At 43.5% G+C, this 17,754-nt stretch overlaps 1 protein-coding gene across 2 annotated transcripts; it reads right to left on the bottom strand.

Moving 5' to 3' along the window:
• Positions 1–2,070: 2,070 nt before the first annotated feature.
• On the bottom strand, positions 2,071–17,389 carry cep85 (centrosomal protein 85). Of its 2 annotated transcripts, XM_080768563.1 has the most exons (15): positions 17,278–17,389; positions 16,219–16,277; positions 15,935–16,066; positions 11,948–12,140; positions 10,707–11,313; positions 9,488–9,618; positions 8,986–9,103; positions 8,094–8,279; positions 7,415–7,567; positions 7,002–7,156; positions 6,476–6,593; positions 5,743–5,793; positions 5,547–5,654; positions 4,810–5,044; positions 2,071–4,316 (listed from the first exon to the last, which is right to left on the bottom strand). In XM_080768563.1, the coding sequence occupies exons 2-15, from the start codon at positions 16,256–16,258 to the stop codon at positions 4,153–4,155; spliced, it is 2,391 nt and encodes a 796-aa protein (XP_080624689.1). In that variant the 5' UTR covers positions 16,259–16,277; positions 17,278–17,389; the 3' UTR covers positions 2,071–4,152. The 2 variants fall into 2 exon arrangements, with proteins under 2 accessions (XP_080624689.1, XP_080624690.1); XM_080768564.1 differs by lacking the exons at positions 15,935–16,066; positions 16,219–16,277; positions 17,278–17,389 and adding an exon at positions 13,342–13,625.
• Positions 17,390–17,754: the final 365 nt, after the last annotated feature.

Raw genomic sequence — 17,754 nt, 5'->3', positions numbered from 1 at the left:
GCTTTCTAGTGGAATCTGATATTTCCTCTTGTAGGCCTACTGTGTCTTATGGGTTAAGAATTGCATAATTATGTACCATAATATGACATAAGATTCAGGAATACCCCAAAGATGTATAAGCTTGTAGTATAAGGATATAGGCTAATGTAACCTTAAGAGGCAGCAGGCATTTCTCTGGCAGAGGATGGGGGTTGACACACATTTACGAAGTGAACACTTATGGTTATAGATGTGACGTGTAAATGGCTCATTGCAACATTGCTGTAATTTGCGTCAGTTGAGTCCCAGTTTCAATGTATTGATTTATAAACAGTATGCAGGCAAATGGTTTGGGATACTTGGACAGTGGTTTATATGAGTTGAGTTGCTTAAAGTATAACTTTGACTATCAACTTTATCTGACTAGTGACTTTGTCTGTCTAGTATTGTTTCACTGGGAAAACAGAAAACAGGGTCTCAGCAGCATGTGGTGTTTGTTACAATGGCAACAGAGCTTGTGGGCTGTTCTCTCTCTCCTTTTATACTGGCCCAGGTGTCACCTCCAATCTCTACTGCCAGTCCCACCATCAGCACTGGAAAACACTAACAGTGGATTATACACAGACCAAATCACCACTAGGGCCACTAGTAGCTGTCTGCCTTCCTGCCTGTCCAATTGTCCATGAGTAGCTGTCTGCCTTCCTGCCTGTCCAATTGTCCATGAGTAGCTGTCTGCCTGCCTGTCCAATTCTCCATGAGTAGCTGTCTGTCTGCCTGTCTATGAGTAGCTGTCTGACTGCCTGCCTGTCCAATTCTCCATGAGTAGCTGTTTGTCTGTCTGCCAGTCTATGAGTAGCTGTCTGCCTGCCTGCCAGTCAGCAAGTTGGTTAACAGAAAATAAATTGTTATGGCTGAGTAAAATAAAATACAATAAACACAATTTGCCTGAAAATAGATTACCCAGCTATGACCTTTTTCATGAAAAAAAATGAGTAGTGATATGGCTGACTGAGTAAAATAAAACAATCTACCTGAAAATAGATAGCTATAACTGAAGAGCAATTTCCGCAATTTCCATTTCCGCAATTTCCGCAATTTCCATTTCCGCAATTACCGCAATTTGAAATGCAATTTCCGCAATTTCCATTTCCACCATTTCCGCAATTGCAATTTCCGCAATTTCCATTTCCGCAATTTCCATTTCCAACTATTAATGGCAGCTGGGTTTCATCATTCAAATAAAATAGAATTCTGTCCGTTTAGCTATAAAATTATGTCAGGGAATAGGGATACACAGTATATGTCTTTCATTTGCATTGCATCTCCCCCCCCCCCCCCAAGCTTTTATTTTCGTTCGAGTAATAGTACAACTCTAATAGTATTACTTATAATAATGTAATTAAAGATAACTTCATTCAGATTTATTTATTTTTATTTCATTTTCCAGATTTTTTTTCTTCTTTTTTTTAGATTTTCATTGGTGGGCCAGTCATAATGTGCAGGCGGGGGAAAAAAGACCACTAGTATTGTATGGCAATTAGACACTACCATGTTGTCAGACTAGCATCCCTCTGCCTTCACCATTTTGCGAATTGCCATAGCCAAAAAAGTCCCTAACTGTAGCTAAAGTGAAATGCATTGCTGTGTAATTTTACATGTCAGACTGTCCTGTGGAAATCAAGTTAGGGTATGTCTGATATTTGTGTAAAATGGCTCTTCTGATAGTATTTGGAGTGTTCAGTAAAAGGAGTCCCCATGTCTCTCAGGCTCTTAAATAGCTAATGCAAGGGCACACCACTTCAACAGGAATACCTAATCAATGGCACTGTGCCATCTCAAGTAGCCTACGTTTCTAGCTCACACCAGCAATCCTTGGCACGGTGTGCCGACTTCATATTTGTTGTGCACTGAAAATAGCTGAAAGCACAACATATTGGGAGCTTGTATATCTGCTGTTGGTGTGTGCACGCACCACTGGCACGCAACTAGTCAGGCCTCATTTCAATTGAAATAGGTGAAACATAGCTTAGGCCTCCTCTGCAGAGAAGAGAAATAAATGTAATGAAATATATTTAACCGAATGGGCAAGAGTATTCAAAACATTTTTTTATTTCTAGTCAAAAACAAAAAATATATATGAAAATATAAACATCTTTTCCATTTTAGCAAAAGAAAGATCTGAGATGTTGGAGCATGCAGTAGTTGGCTTTCTAAAAAAGAAAACTTGGTATTCCTGTTAATCTGCAGGTTATTATGTAATGCTTGTTAAATAAGTGAGATGTTACAGTAATAAATTAGGACCAACAAATGCTGTACATTACACTTGTGAACACAAACAAAAACTTAAATCAATACTGCAGCCAGGATAATGTATACATTGTCTATCAAACATCCAGTTTGATAGACACTAATGATTGAACGCTATATCGTTCAGTCATTAGTGTCTATCAAACTGGACGTTAGCTGCAAACTTGACAAAGTCTGCCATGCTTTTGGAGCAGTGATTCTCAAATGTTTTAATCTCAAAGACTCCGATAACTCAAGAGTTACAGACCTTTAAGGGTCTGTTTGGAACCCCCTAGGGTCCCCAGACGCCATTTTGAGAACCACCATTCTGCCAAATCTACATAAACCTGCCTGCTACAACTAATTTAAGTGGAAAGCATTCAGTAACCTGGTTTACAACAGTGTAAAGGCCTTAACTAGCCAAGTCACCAAGCCAAGACAAAGTAGCCATAACAGTCAAAAGGCAAGGAATGTATTGATTGTTTTGTTGCTCGATAGACCAAGTAAGATCACGTGAAAAAGAGAAACGGTGGTGGGTACAGCGCTTTGTGGTGACTTGGTCTAAATGCATTGATATTGTGGCTGTAACAGCAGCACAGAAAAGGCACAGGTTGACTTTCAGAGAGCCTAAAAGAAAGAAAATAAAGAATCGACATTCATAGAGCCGTTTTCGGACGGTCCCTTTGACCACACAACTGCAGTAGGCCGATTGGTGTCAGTTGCTTTAGTCTTCTAGCCCCAATATGTAAAATCCTCTGAGACTGTACATTTGTACACACAGAGTTAAATTAAACAAGAGTTACAAATGGATACATTGACACTGAGGATTTGTACTCTGAACCATTGTTACTCCAATCGACATCACAATCCGTTACAGTGCCCACCATTTTAAATAATGGCTCGTCAGTAACATTACCCGGTCCATTAGGGCCGTTCACAACAAGCACTAGAACTACAACAATAACTAGATTGTTCACCATCGTCTTGGTTATAGTTATGTGAACTCCGCCATCTACTTTTTGGTTATAGTTCTCGTGCTTGGTGTGCGAAACGGCCCGAAAGTCACTAAAAAAAAATACAGATCAAAATATCTTCAGTTGATTGTCAACCACATCCTGGTTTATCTTCCCCCTAAGAGGGAAAGTAAGGTTAAAAATAAATTACATAGGTTCATAGTTGCACAAATGCCCGCTCACTAGAACAATGTGGACGAGTGTTTGCCAACAGACACAAAAATGTCATGACAATGAATAAAAAAAATGAAAACAACACCCCAGACACAACCTACATACTGCTACAAATATCAAGTATTAAGAGTTCAGCTTCCACTGATTGCCAAATCTTGCGGAGTTTAGCATTGTGACAAGGATAATGACCAGTGGATGATGAGACGTCCCATTTTGAGCCTCTGTTCCGTCCCAAATCAGAATCAAGTCATCTGTCCGTCATTCATTTACTGGTCACTGGCATTCTTCTAGAAGAGTGATGCTCAAACATGTTCATGTCAAGGATCTGTACCTGGCCACAGAACCCCAAGCCCCAAATATTGTGTGACTGGGACAGTCACAAATTATGTTGCATGTTAAAATGTTTTAAAAATGTTTTTGAAAATAGCCGATGCATATAGTGTTAAAGTTGTTAAAACAGATTTTGACGGCATGTTAAACTCTTTTTTGCTGGAGCCCACTTTGAGAACCACTTGCTCTAGGAGGAGCTTTGAGTCGACAGGGTTTTTTGTTTCCAGGACCAGGAGGATGGACTACTGGGTAATGCAGTTCTCTCCCATGTCCTGTGCATAGCGGTCAGACACTATGGAAGGAGGGCTACTGGGTAATGCAGTTCTCTCCCATGTCCTGTGCATAGCGGTCAGACACTATGGAAGGAGGGCTACTGGGTAATGCAGTTCTCTCCCATGTCCTGTGCATAGCGGTCAGACACTATGGTACGCAGTTCCTCCACGTCTTGTCGGAGCAGCCGGGCGTCTGCCAGCTTCTTCTGCAACACCTCTGGACTCAGCCAGTCCTCCACACCTTCTTCAATGGAAGGGGGTGCTGCGGAGAGAACACAGCATTCACTTCATTGATTACCTATATTTTATTAATCTTATTAGCATTGATTTAGATTGGAACATATCAGGGCTGTACCAGACGCATAAATGTCCAAGTCAAGTCTGACCTGGTAGTTGAATCAATCAACAATGACACCGACCATGGTGATCAAAGCCGGTACGCAACGGTTTGGGGTATGCCAATGGAATATGTATGATATTCTTGTAGGAAAGCAAGAACCCATGTGACAAGATTACTGTGATTTTACAACGACTTGTGCTTCCTACACCTCTTACCCGTTTGAAAAATCCACAGTAAACCATGACGTCTAGTCAGTGGCTGAATGCTATAATGTAGCAGAGTTACTACAGGGGGCCACCAAATGTTTTGTGTGATAATACAACGCGTAACGCAACGCGAGGCTAATGTAGTGCTTCATCTCCCTTCTTCTCTAAGGTGTCCTTGGAGAAAAACATTCAATGGAGGAGTGACTTACGGGCGATGCCGAGCAGCAGGGAGAGGTTGGGGTCTCGTCCCTGGGCTCGCTGGGTCAGCACGTTGCACAGGGAGCGCAGGTCACCCAGGCAGGACGACATCTCTGCATGCAGCCTCTGGGTGAGGCGGGCGCCGCTCGGCTGCATGGTGCTGCTCAGGTTCCTCCACTCTGGGTCTCCCATCTGCTCCTGCAGGGTCAGGTTCTGGTCCAGCAGCTCCTGGTTCTGCCCCGACAGCTGAAATGCACACGTCAAGGTCAACACAGTGTCATAGTTCATGTGTATGTATGCGTGTATAATTTTATTACTGTATTTTTGAGGGCCAAGTGCCCCCAGAAGTATAGCCAACTTAATTTTTTGTTTTTGCAATACAGAGCGATTTACAGTAAGCAGAATAACACATGGTAATACATCAAATACATAAAAAGAGTGTAAGTGTAAACTATGCGTATACACTATAGAGTTCTATCTCTACATGTCTAAATTGCATAAGTTGAGCCTGTAAGGTCTAAAATGAACATTGTGAGGGAATTTTGACCGGTCCTCATAAGAGAAATGGGCATTTAGAGGTTGGTTTAAGCCGGGGTTAGGGTTAGATTTATTGCCTGATTTATACTAGGTGTCATGCACCGAAAATAGCTAAATACTGTATGAATGGCATTCATAAAATTGCCGTTCTGAAATGTTTATGTTCTCACAAAGAAAGTAATACAAACATGAGTGTGTGCGTCTATCTCACCTCCTTCATAGCGGTGCGGAGCTGCTGCAGACTCTGTTCTTTGGCATTCACCTCCTCTCTCAGAGCATGGGAGCTGATCTCCTCCTGGGAAAGCTGCTCCTCCAAGTTCTGCTCAAATGCACAATCATACCAATTTTAATGGTCATACTTCATACCAAATGTAGATGAACTTCACATGGAAGAATACAATACGTACCCTGATCTGAGCCCCAAGCTGTTCCATCATCCTCAGCTGTTTCTCAATGACCTGCAAGGAGAGGAATCAGGGCTACATTTATTTGGAAAAGCATTGTGGTTTCTATAATATAACTATTGCATCACATTTAAGCGGCCGTGTCCAGTGACGGTCCACAGAAGTACTTTTATGCTCTGCATTTCTATGGTAAAGAAGCGCTGGAGCAGGCCTCTTCCCAACACAGAGCACCGTGTTTGAGCACTCTCTGCATTCAGAGTTTTTAATTTTTTTAAAGGGGTGGAGCACTTCAAGCTGAAAATAGACTTTTGTGAGAGAAGAGCTGCTCATCGACAGTGTTAATTCACTGAAAAAAGAATGAAAACTAAGCGATTATGAATAAAACTAAATATTGACAATTTCGTCAACAAATTAAAACTAGACTAAAATGTTAAGGCGGGACTAGTGAGATCCAGTACATTTAAGTAATTTGATGTTTGGTTGCACTCTGAAAATAGCAGATGTACAAGCCCACAACAAGTTGCGGAGCGTTGTGAGCTTGTAGCTCGGCTATTTTCAGCATGCAACAAAGTTGTAAAAATCAGGCGTTACAACTTACAACAGCAAAATACATTTTCATCTGCAAAAATCACCTCTAGATTTAGTTAAATATGATATTCAGTCAACTAAAACTAGTTTTTATGTGGTCGGACCTTCTTCAGTCTGTGCTGCTCCTCTCTCAGGACAGCGTTCTTACCTTCTTCAGTCTGTGCTGCTCCTCTCTCAGGACAGCGTTCTCTGCTCGGAGCGTCTCCACATCCAGGGAGGGTAGCCGGGCTCCGTCCTCCAGACCCTCCTGCACACGCTCCTGCAAACTGAAACAACAGTTGCATTTAACCCAGTGGGCCGCAACATGTTTTCATTTCAAGGATTCTTTTAAAGAGATTTGGTGTAGAGGGGAAAAAAGGAGGGGCCCCAAGGATAGAACCCTGGAGGACCCCAGTCAAAGAAGTATATAGGTTGATCTTTCAAGACGCACCGTTACTGAACGGTATACTGTATAAATGGATTTGAGTGGATGTGCCTTCTCTGCCATAATTGGTAGCCACTACAGGACACACGGTTACTTATATATACCTATAGAGTACTGAGTGTGATATGCTTATTGTATCATGAAGAGACACATCATGATTTTGTGAATGTAACTTTACTGTACCTTAATATTTGTGGACATGAATAAATTGCTAAAGTGTGTGTGTGTGTGTTTGTGTGTGTTCTTGTACTTGGTAACGGTGGCCAGCAGCTCTCTCTCCCTGCATCTCTGTTCGTCCAGCAGCGAGTCCTTCTCTCTGGTCAGTGAGCGAGCCTCTTCCAGACACACCTCCAGCTCCCTCACCTTGCCCTGCAGGTGGGCCGCCCGCTGCTCCACGTCCAGCAGCTGAACACACAAATCACTCAGTCTCGTTGTTGTCCAGCAGAAGGAACCTCTCATAACTTAACTTTGTGGTCCCCCCCCACCCGTAAATTAAAGCCCTACTTGATCCCAGAACGGCACAACTCTTGCTGTCCCGAGTGCAGCCAGCGAGAACGGCTGCATTCATTAACGGGGTAAATGGTGCATTTACACAGCGACCAGAGAACACCCGGGTGCAATCCGTGACGACGGAAGCGACCAGAGAACACCAGAGCCACGGACCTGTTTGTTCTGCCGCTGGTAGTCCTCCATGGTGGGCAGGTCGGCCAGGTATCTCTCCAGAGTCTCGATGCGTTGCTGCCGCTCTCTGTTCTGCTCCGTCTCCTTCTGACACTTCTTCTTCAGGTTGTTGATGTGCTTGTCCCGACTGCGGATCTGCAAACGCACAGCCAAGCGACGGCGTTATGGCCAACGGTCATGTGCTCTCAGCGGCATTAACAAACGGTCAATCTGGTGTATAGCGTAACGAGAGGTTCTTCATGGGTTCAGTTCCCATTTTGGCCATGTCATAATAGGTGAACATTTCCAAAAAGTATTAAGCGATCTACAAGCATAGAATGTGACGCATCTTGTAGATCGGCTATTATCGCTATTCAAATCAGTCACATTTGTTTCGGGGATAGAAAGTGAAGAATAGAGACGGAAAGAAAATCAATTAAACATTTTCCCATAAATACTTGTATTTAGGGATTAAATGTACACCTTCCATTTTTTATCATTTAAAAAAAATCTTCAAAGTGTCAGAACAGCATTTGTAGAATCGCGCCTCAGGTCTTAAAGGGGCATTCCACTCATTTTCAACATTTTACTATGTCATTAATATACCTTAGAGCTGTTGTGAGTGGAATGCCCCTTTAATGGGTTTAACGCTATGATATCAGTTGAAATGACGTGTGCCGACCCTCTCTTCCTGCTTCCGCAGCTCCTCTACGTGCCGGTCGGCGCTCTCCTTCAGGCTGTCGGTCAGGCGGCGCGTCTCCGCCTCCACGGAGCCCAACCGCCGCTCCGCCTCGGCCTTCTCCTGAGCCGCGCAGTCTGTCCGCTCAGCAAACTGAGCCCTCAGGAACGCATTCTCCCGCTGAGCCTCCTGTAACATGACCAGGCGAGAGGAGAGGTAAGGTTACCGTGAACTTTTCCACCCGGCGCCGTTCGTTTTGACGCCTGTGTTTAATAATACGCACACGCTGTTCTGCACGTGTGACTGTACTCTGTGGTGGACAAGCCCTGAGCTAGTGTCAAAGTACACTCCATGTCAAAATATTATGCCACAAATGTAACGTTTCTCAACAAAGTACTTGAGTTAAAAGTACTGGCTCTAACTCTGAAGTATTGAAAAGTACAAAAATATTTCAGTATTCAAAATACAACTTACATTTTTCTTTTTAATATTGCAATGTAGACATTTGACAAACAACGGAATTTTAGTCTAGAAAATAGCCGATCTACAATCTGACAATGTGTCGGCTATTTTCACAATTTATTTAAATAGGCCGTATGTTTTGTAAATGTGGGTCCTGCTGTTCCACATACTGCAAACCAGGTGAAAGATATGCTTTTACTGTATATCCGAGACATTAAGATTCTATGGAACATGCTTCTGAACATTTTGCTAGTTTGACTACTTCAAATGCTCCGATCTTAAATTAATTACCCAAAATATCTCATCTACAAGCTCTCAATGCGCCGAGAGCCTGTAGATCGTCTATTTTTGCTCTGCAACATGCTTGCATAGAAGACATGCTGGCTTCTATGGAACCCAAATGACTTTAACCCGACTCCACGCTGCAGCTCACCTGCAGGCGGAGCATGCACATGTCTGCGTAGGACGCGCCGCGCCCCAGGAGGGCTCCGTGGACCTGCAGCTCGCTTTCTCTCAGCCGCTGTTCCAGCTGGCCCATATGCTGCTTCTGTCTGCAACACAACCAGGGTTGGAAAAAAATGTACTTTCAAGTCAAAGTTGCATTTATAGATCTTTAAATAGGGTTGCGGTGGTTAATGTACCGTATGTTTTGTAATAAACAGTAAAACGGACAAAGAGCAAAGCCAAACATTTTTGGACAAAAGTAGCAAGAATAGCTATTTTGGCCAATGATTGAAAGTGGTTACGTTTGTCTGTGGGTTTTGTAAATATTGAATCAATAAAAAGCAATAAGAGCTTAGCGTGAATATATAACTACAGTGCATTGAATGCAGGCATTTCCTAAAAAGGTAACCGTCTTGGACAGCGACAAATGACAATATAATATTTGGAGATCTGTAAATATTGGCTCATTCTCACTAATGTAGTGCGTTTACCTTTCTATGACGAGCTCCTTCTCCTTCAACAAACCCTCGTTGGCTTTGACCAGAGAGTCCCACTTTCCAGACTCCAAGTGTGGGGAGGGGGCGTACACAGAAGAGAACTGGCCCACCCCAGCATTCATTAACTATGAACAAAAAAACAACAACAAGACGACATGCATTTTCAGTACATGTGCAGGGATTAAGCAATAGAACATGTATTTCTACTTTGACCCATTTAATAATTTAATTAGTTAATAAAAAATGACTGAAATCAGTCGTGGCGACTGATAACTTAGTCCATCAATGTAGAATGTAAAGTAAAAACCCACAGTGAATGGCCTCAAGAGATTCATTCATTACAAGCACATTTGCATAGTGTATACACTGGTTAGTGTATTCACTCCCCCATGCTGTAGTGGAGAGTACGAGCACGTTCATAGTAAAAGGTTAATGTATGACGGGAATTTCACTCGGTGACTGACAATATGACACTGTCATACAAACATACTGATTATTATTAAGCATATTTATACCCACACACGCCACAGCAATCGTTAAGACTAGTGTACATGCGTTTGAACATATTAGATGTGTAACTTCTTCCTCGCAGTCCAAGTCAGAATGGAATCTTTTTTATTAGGTCTGAACATTAACCAATAACATTTGAACCACATGTATAAGTGGTTTGAAATGCGTTTAAAAAAACTGATGTCCAAAGTGTGTGGACACTCGGGCAGTAAAGTCTGAATTCTACTTTGTCATGTTATGTGACAGTGTTACTCACTAAAAATAGCAGATCTACATCTTCAGATCTAAATCACAATGTTGGAGTCATTTGAGACACAAATCCGTTATTTGCCTGCAGTTTGAACCAAAACCTTGGCGTTTCTTGCTCTAGTAGTCTAGTACAGTGGTTCTCACTCAACCAGTGGTACTTGAGGGGGTTCTAGGCTACATTACTTCATTTACAAGAACTGTACACAATTAGAATTGTTATTTTGATCCGCGTTTGCCTTTTATCTTTTGTGGATGAAAATCACAAAAAGAAAATACAGTATTCTACATTTTGGGTCTTGGAGGCAAAATCTTATCAAATGGTGGTGTGGATGCCGAATAAATAATGGACCTTTATATGAACTTTTTTATAAAAACTTTTTTAAGTTAAAAACCACTGGTCTAGTAGTCTAAACCTTAATGTCCTGCTCTGCTGTGCCGTGGTGCAACAACACACCTGCATTTGCTCCACTTGCAGACGCAGGCTCTCCAGCTGTTGCTTCTGTTGCTGCTGCTGCTGCCAGCTGGGCAGCTCAACCCCGCATCTGTCCTGCTGCAACAAGGCCTCGTAGCCCTTGGCCCCTGCGTGGTCCCTTAGCAGAGCCTGTGTCTGCAGCCCCAGGGAGCCCGGATAGACTCCGGCCGACGCAGCCACGCCGGGGTGGCCGCCTCTCTGAACGCAGCCGGGGTCAGACGGTCCCGGCCTGGCCTCGGGGAGGACCTTATAGGAATGCTCCATGCTTGCTCCTCTGTACGCGTCCGAGACACACTCCGTCGAGTCAAGCCCGGTCATCTGCAACCTGAGTCGGACGTCGGGGCACAGACTCCCGAGCAGAGCCGACTGGTTCATTGTGGGCTCCATGGCGGGCGTGTCAAACCTCTGGGCCTCGCCGAGATGCGTCTGGTCGCCCGCGGGGAACAGAGAGTGGTCCAGGCCGTTGACCAGGCTGCGGTACCGGCTCAGGCAGTCTGGTTTGGGCCCCAGGGGATCCGCTCCCACGCCCGACTGCGCGTCCAGGTTGGGCGAGGACGCCGATTTGGAGAGAGAGGACTTGGAGCTAGGGCTGTCAGTCACCATCATGAAATTTGTAGTTAATGATTTTGTCACACAAATAAATGACTGACGATGGCCGGTACTGATAATCAAAATAAATAATGTACCAAGGCCAAAACAGGCTAAGCATTTAATATCACACACACGTTAAAAAATTGCCAATTTACAGGCTATTTTTGCTCTATTTCAAGAGTAATTGGTACAGTTAAATACGCACATGTAGACAGACACACATTCACATTGCTCAACCAAACTAGAGCAGGTTGCCTATGTATAGTAGCAGGGCAGTCCATTTACTCTATTTTCAGGTGGTTATTTGGACTAGTAGCAACAGCAGAGTGTATGGGCTTAGTGTCCCTATTCTGGGGTGAACATTCAGCAAATATTGCAACAAGCTTGCAATGCGTCGCATTGTGAGCTTTTAGAGCTCCAATTTTCAGCGCAGATATTTGGTGTAGAGGGGGGAGACATTAGGGGGCCTAGACTAGACCCACTGGATAAAGTGGTTAGCAAGTAGCAACAAACCAGACCATGACCTAGAAGTAGACCAATAGTACTAGGAAATCAATTAGATCAATGAGAAGGATGCCGCTAAATAATAAAATCGGCAATCGACAAGATTTTGTTTTTGGCGAGAGGCTTACTTGGAGCTGGCACCGCTGGAGGTTCTGGAGCCAGAGGAAGGCCTGTGATGGTCAGCCTGGGCCTCTTCTGGGATGCGGGGCTGAGGCTTGGAGGCCGGTGCTCCGGCCGTGGACGGCATGACATGTGCGGTAGGGATGGGGATCTGACTGCGGATGGGCTGGAAGGAAGGGCTGCTACGCGTGCTGCAGAAATCTAACAGACAAAAGTGGGAGTGAAGAGTCAAAATCTGGAGTGTTTCTTGCAAACTGTGCACATTGAAAAACAAATGGAGCACTTAAGGGCCTTGCAAACGTGAAGCGAGGAACACAGGCGTTGTTGCCTGTAACAACACAGGTCTCCTCCAGGTCTGTTGAAGAGGGGTGCAACAACACAAGAGTAAAACAAATCACACCCATGTGAACTGAGTGGTGCAAAGCCAGTAGGAACTTTCTATTCCTGAAAAGTTAGCAGGAAAAAAAAGAAGCCATTGTTCTTGCATTAATTAACCAGGTTACAGATTATGTTGTCACTGGTAGGCAGGTTTCTGAAAAGTTCACAGCCCTCCTCTAAGACAGTATAGATGACATGATACCATCTTATAATGAGCATTAGGGTGAGGAGTGGACTCAGGAGTTAGGACCAATTATATGAAGACAGGTTGTAAATGGGTGGTCCTTCAAGGGTTTCCGTATAACAAGATAAATCAATTGGTACAGTTGGTACGCACATGTAGACACACATTCACATTGCTCAACAAAACTAGAGCAGGTTGCCTATGTATAGTAGCAGGGCAGTCCATTCACTCTATTTTCAGGTGGTTATTTTCAGGTGGTTATGTGGACGTAGTAGCAAGTAGCAACAGCAGAGTGTATGGACTTAGTGTCCCTATTCTGGGGTGAACATTCAGCTAATATTGCAACAAGCTTGCAATGCGTCGCATTGTGAGCTTTTAGATCTAGACTAGACCCACTGGATAAAGTGGTTAGCAAGTAGCAACAAACCAGACCATGACCTAGAAGTAGACCAATAGTACTAGGAAATCAAACCATGTAAATAAACTCAGCAGGTAGCCACTTTAAATGCATCAAATGTACAGACCTGTATTACCAGTATCACCATCTGTGATTTACACAGTACAAGTGATGGTTGGGCTTTTTGCTGCCTGAAGGGTCATTCACCCTAATAGTGCATGACGGGACAACTCCTTGACACCTTACAAGATTAGACAGGCACACACAAGCGATTTCCATAAAATATGGAGCCTTACAGTCGACTTTCTGTGACTGCACAGTGCACACTCAGTGCCCTGAAGCATACAGCAAAGCCAAGCCAAAAACAGCTCAGGTCCACCTGCCACCATGGCACAAACACTCACATTGTTATGTAACGACCACTTAAAAACAGCAGTACAAACCTGACGGACCTGCGCAACACTTCTAACCAGCAGACACTCACTCCAACACGTTAGTAAACTTAGCCGTGGCATTTTCTTGCATCCGAGGTGGGGAGGTGAGCCCCAGAATGCTTTGAGTCGGCACAGAATTCCTCCCTCTGCATTTCTGGGCGGCACCGAAAGAAACGCAGGGAAGCCCAAAGCTAAAACCTGACTGCCAGTCACAGTGGGCAGGCAGGGGCAGCGTGCCCAACGGAGTATTGTCCTAGAGAATGACCAGTCCACCCTGTACCACAGCACTGAGCAACCGCACACACAAACAGGCACACAGAGGAAAGGTTAGGGGTATTTATAGCCCACCAGCGCTCAAGTTACAGACAGGATCTGTGGGAGCCGCTTATTTAAGCACCTTGGCCCCTCCCAGTCACACGTCTCACACACACACACACACACACACACACACACACACACACACACACACACACACACACACACACGTGTGTGTGTGTGTGTAATCTGTGTGCGTATCTCCAAAAACAACCAGTGAAGTGAACAGGAGTTTTGTATGGGTTCTTTCAGACCACGACAGATAGTGCTTAGCAACTACTGGGAGGAATAACAATTAGCAAGCATGAGCAAGACGATTCTGGCAACGACATTGAGTTTCCATGCACAAAAACAAAATACTCAAATGCAAAAGGAGCCCCAAGGCTCAACTGATTTATAGGGCTGGCTGCCTGGAACAAGTCTAAACCACTCTGTCAGTGAGGAAACAGCTAGCAATCTGGCACATCTTCCAGTCAACTTATATAAAGTATAGCCTATAAGACTTTTAAACTATTATTTCACTACTTAAGCCATCAAGACTCCGTAAAACAGACCCGAGTTGGCTCTGCTTCCTTGTACACCAAAATTAGCCGATCTAAAAGCGTTGCAAGCTTCAGATTTGCTATTTTGGGCTAATATTCCCTCCAGAATATAGATGCTGGGGTTCAAGTGGTTAAACACAATATTTTGACTGCACATAACCACATAAACCTAGTCGTACAACAAATATTGAAAGTGAGTTGATGTGAGCTTGAACATTTTATATTTTCCCAAAATATGGACGTCAGGGTTAATGTGTTTACCCCCGCTTACACACAAAAGTTCAAACTCTGGACTGCACTGTACGTGTACAACCACACAGCCTCAGACACAGCCCATCATTAAAGCTAAAGTAAGACTCAAGACTTGTGTTGCTAAGCGCAGTTATCAATTACAACCCGAGAACCAAGCTACAACAGCAACATGAGCGTTCTTGACAGTTCGGTATAAAAAAACAAAACGTAACTACGCCTTGTAAAAGAAACAGTTCTCTAAAAGGCATACCGGTACACAAACACCCGTAATAAAAACACTAACAAAAACGACGCACTGATGCAACCTTAATTTGACTCCACATTCAACTCATCCTGTTCCCATTTATAAAAGCCTGGCATTACAGACACTCTCTGCATGTAACCGGTCACATTATGGGTAAGGGGCAAGGGTTCCCAGTTTCCATTTAGCCATCCAATCCTAGCATCCGCTCTACCCCACACCCCGTCCACCTAATTAGACTATAAACACCAGAGGTATGAACCATAGAGCGATGGGGGCATTTTTGGCTCGGTATATAATCTACCTCTGCAAATCTCCAGAGCATGCCTGGATCATGAGCACATTTCTCACTTTATAAATAGTTAGAGGGACAACAACACAGGCCAGAAGATGATGTTCCCTTTTTCCAATCACAACACAGAAGGGGAGGTGTGTGTGTGTGTGTGTGTGTGTGTGTGTGTTTTCTCACTGTCTGCATGCAGGGCCAGACAAGACATTCCAAGAATGTTCCCCTCCCTTCCATAGCCTAAGATTTAAATAGTGTACTGTCCATTTAAAAGTTAATCACACACAACCTGAAGAACTAACAACTACATAGTAATTGCAATTACTGTGTGGGGAAGCCAGCTGTTTTGTCTAACCTTCCTACATGGCTTCCCAACCTGGGGGTCAGGGGTCAGGGGCCCCCCTTGGGATCATGTTTCACAAAATGAGCCAGAACTTGATTTCATCCACTTAAGTTTCAAACTGGCATCCCAATTTTGTGATGTCAGTCATTGTATGGGGGGGTGCAGGGAGGGAGTTCAAAATATTTAAGAATATATGTATATATATATATATATATTCAAAGAGTTTTAGAAATAGAAAAAATAGCCAATCCAGGAAGCTTACAGGGTGTGCGTGTGCTTTGGTTAGTTTAAGAAAGGGGGTCTCCAAGTGGGGGGAAAAGGTTGGGAACCACTGCAGTGTATAATATGACCAGTCCACGATGAGCCACGGTATACAAGTAAACAGAGAATATGTGTCATCATGGTCTAAATGTGACTTTTATTAAGCAGTGCTGAGTGAGGAACAAACAATCCAAGCCAACGATATATACACACACACACACACACACACACACACACACACACACACACACACACACACACACACACACACACACACACACACACACACACACACACACACACACACACACACACACACACAACACGCTGCAGTCAGGCTCAGAGCAATAATAACATGTCACCTTCTGTGCTGTCAGATGTCGAGGCGCCGAGACCAGTGTCCCCGCTGTCCGCCGTCCCAGGCCGTCTGCCCAGACGGCTCTGGTACTTCTCAGACACCGCTGGCGTCTGCCACTCCAAGTCACAAAACCGCACTAGAAATGTGACACAATGACACAGTTGGTCATTCCAATCACACTATTATATATATTTTTTTAAATGGCATTTCCAGCAGATGTCTGCAAATCACTCATTGATTGTTAATAATTAACACTACATATCTAAATATTTATTTACTTAAATATACCTGTCGGCTTGGTTTCCATGTATCTCTGTGGGGCGGTCATTTCACACGATGTCACCTGACTGCGAAGAGGGACAATAAATTATATAGACTGCATTGAGAGACAGAGGCACAAAACAATACTTTTGGATTGTTTGGTTTCGATACTTGAACGGAGGGTCAAACAACCAGGCAAGATCATATCAACTAACTAAGATATAACTAAATATTACCTTTTACTCCCAGTTTGACATGAACTAGCATTGATGATCTGCAATTGGTCCATTACATAACACTGACTATTTTAATAATCAGTGTTATGTAATAGACCCATAATAACGAGTTCATTTGTACCCCTGGTGGTCCCCACACCCGACCTTGAGAAACAGCTAGGGTACCGAGATTTAGTCATCAACCCCAACTTATTTGACCTCACAACATCAGACAGACGTCCTCGATTTAGATGTTTGTGGTGGGCCAACACTCAACAGCAGGCAGCATTAATACCAAGAGCACATGTCATGTCATTGACTCGTATTACATAATCTGTTGACAAACGTCTTGCGGTCCCATCAGAGAATCAGTACACATTCAATCAGCATGCTAGTGTCTCCTATAATAGATCCAACGGACTACCACGCACACTGGTAGAGAGGTACACAATGAAAACGTTGATTTAAATGTATCATCGCATGTCTTTGTTAACGCCAGTCAGTTACTGCTGCCACTGCCAGTGCTAACACTAAAGTGCTACACGGCTAACAAATGCTAGCTGGATAAAAGTTATTGAACGGGTCACATCGTGAGCTTAAAGCTCGTTGTTTACATGTCGGGCTCAGTGGACTTCGATTTAAACTTCGCTGACGAAATAACGCTCTTTTAAAACAGATACGTGTTTATTGTTCCGTTTTAACCCACGTCTTAGCTTTTATTTTACAGTCAACGCGATTACTTTAGACCTAAACCAAGGCTAATACATTTCTACGTTTACATTTTTTTTGTTTTTAGACCAAGACGCAAACAAACACACCCACAAGTTCACAATTAATTGGTAATCGTTATGGAAACGTAATGTTACATTACCTTTCATGAAAACGAGAATGACGGTTTAAAACTTAAAAGGACAGAAAAATCTCGGGAGCTGAGTGATTGCCAGGCAGCTGCTGTTCTGTTCTCTGTGTGTTCTTCTGTTCTCACCAAGACACCAACTGTAAAAAGCACACACTCTTCTTCAAACAGCCAGTGTGTTTGTTTCATTGTCCAGCGTGTCCCGCACTGCGGTCAAAGCAGCTCTTGTCCACCCACTCACGTGATCAGTTGGCAGTTGAGTGAGGATAAACAAACGCACCTTGACAACAGACGAACATTTCAAAGTCCCGCCCAGGACTGAAGAGACCTCTGCATAGGGAAACCTATTACCATTATTTCACAAATCTCTCTCTCTCTCTCTCTCTCTCTCTCTCTCTCTCTCTCTCTCTCTCTCTCTCTCATATATATATATATTATATATATATATATATATATATATATATATATATATATATATATATATATATATAT

The sequence above is a fragment of the Protomyctophum bolini genome, assembly GCF_963924005.1.
Source record: "Protomyctophum bolini genome assembly, chromosome: 7".
NCBI lineage: Eukaryota > Metazoa > Chordata > Actinopteri > Myctophiformes > Myctophidae > Protomyctophum > Protomyctophum bolini.
The sequence above is the reverse complement of the archived record's forward strand: the minus strand, read 5'-3'. Positions and strand labels throughout refer to the sequence as shown.

Coding starts and splice junctions, on each gene's coding strand:
- cep85 (XM_080768563.1), bottom strand. CDS start 16,258: ATGACCGCCCCACAGAGATACATGGAAACCAAGCCGACAG. Junction 7,157..7,414: donor ACCAGCGGCAGAACAAACAG/GTCCGTGGCTCT, acceptor TTGTGTGTTCAG/CTGCTGGACGTGGAGCAGCG. Junction 5,655..5,742: donor AGCTTGGGGCTCAGATCAGG/GTACGTATTGTA, acceptor GCATTTGAGCAG/AACTTGGAGGAGCAGCTTTC.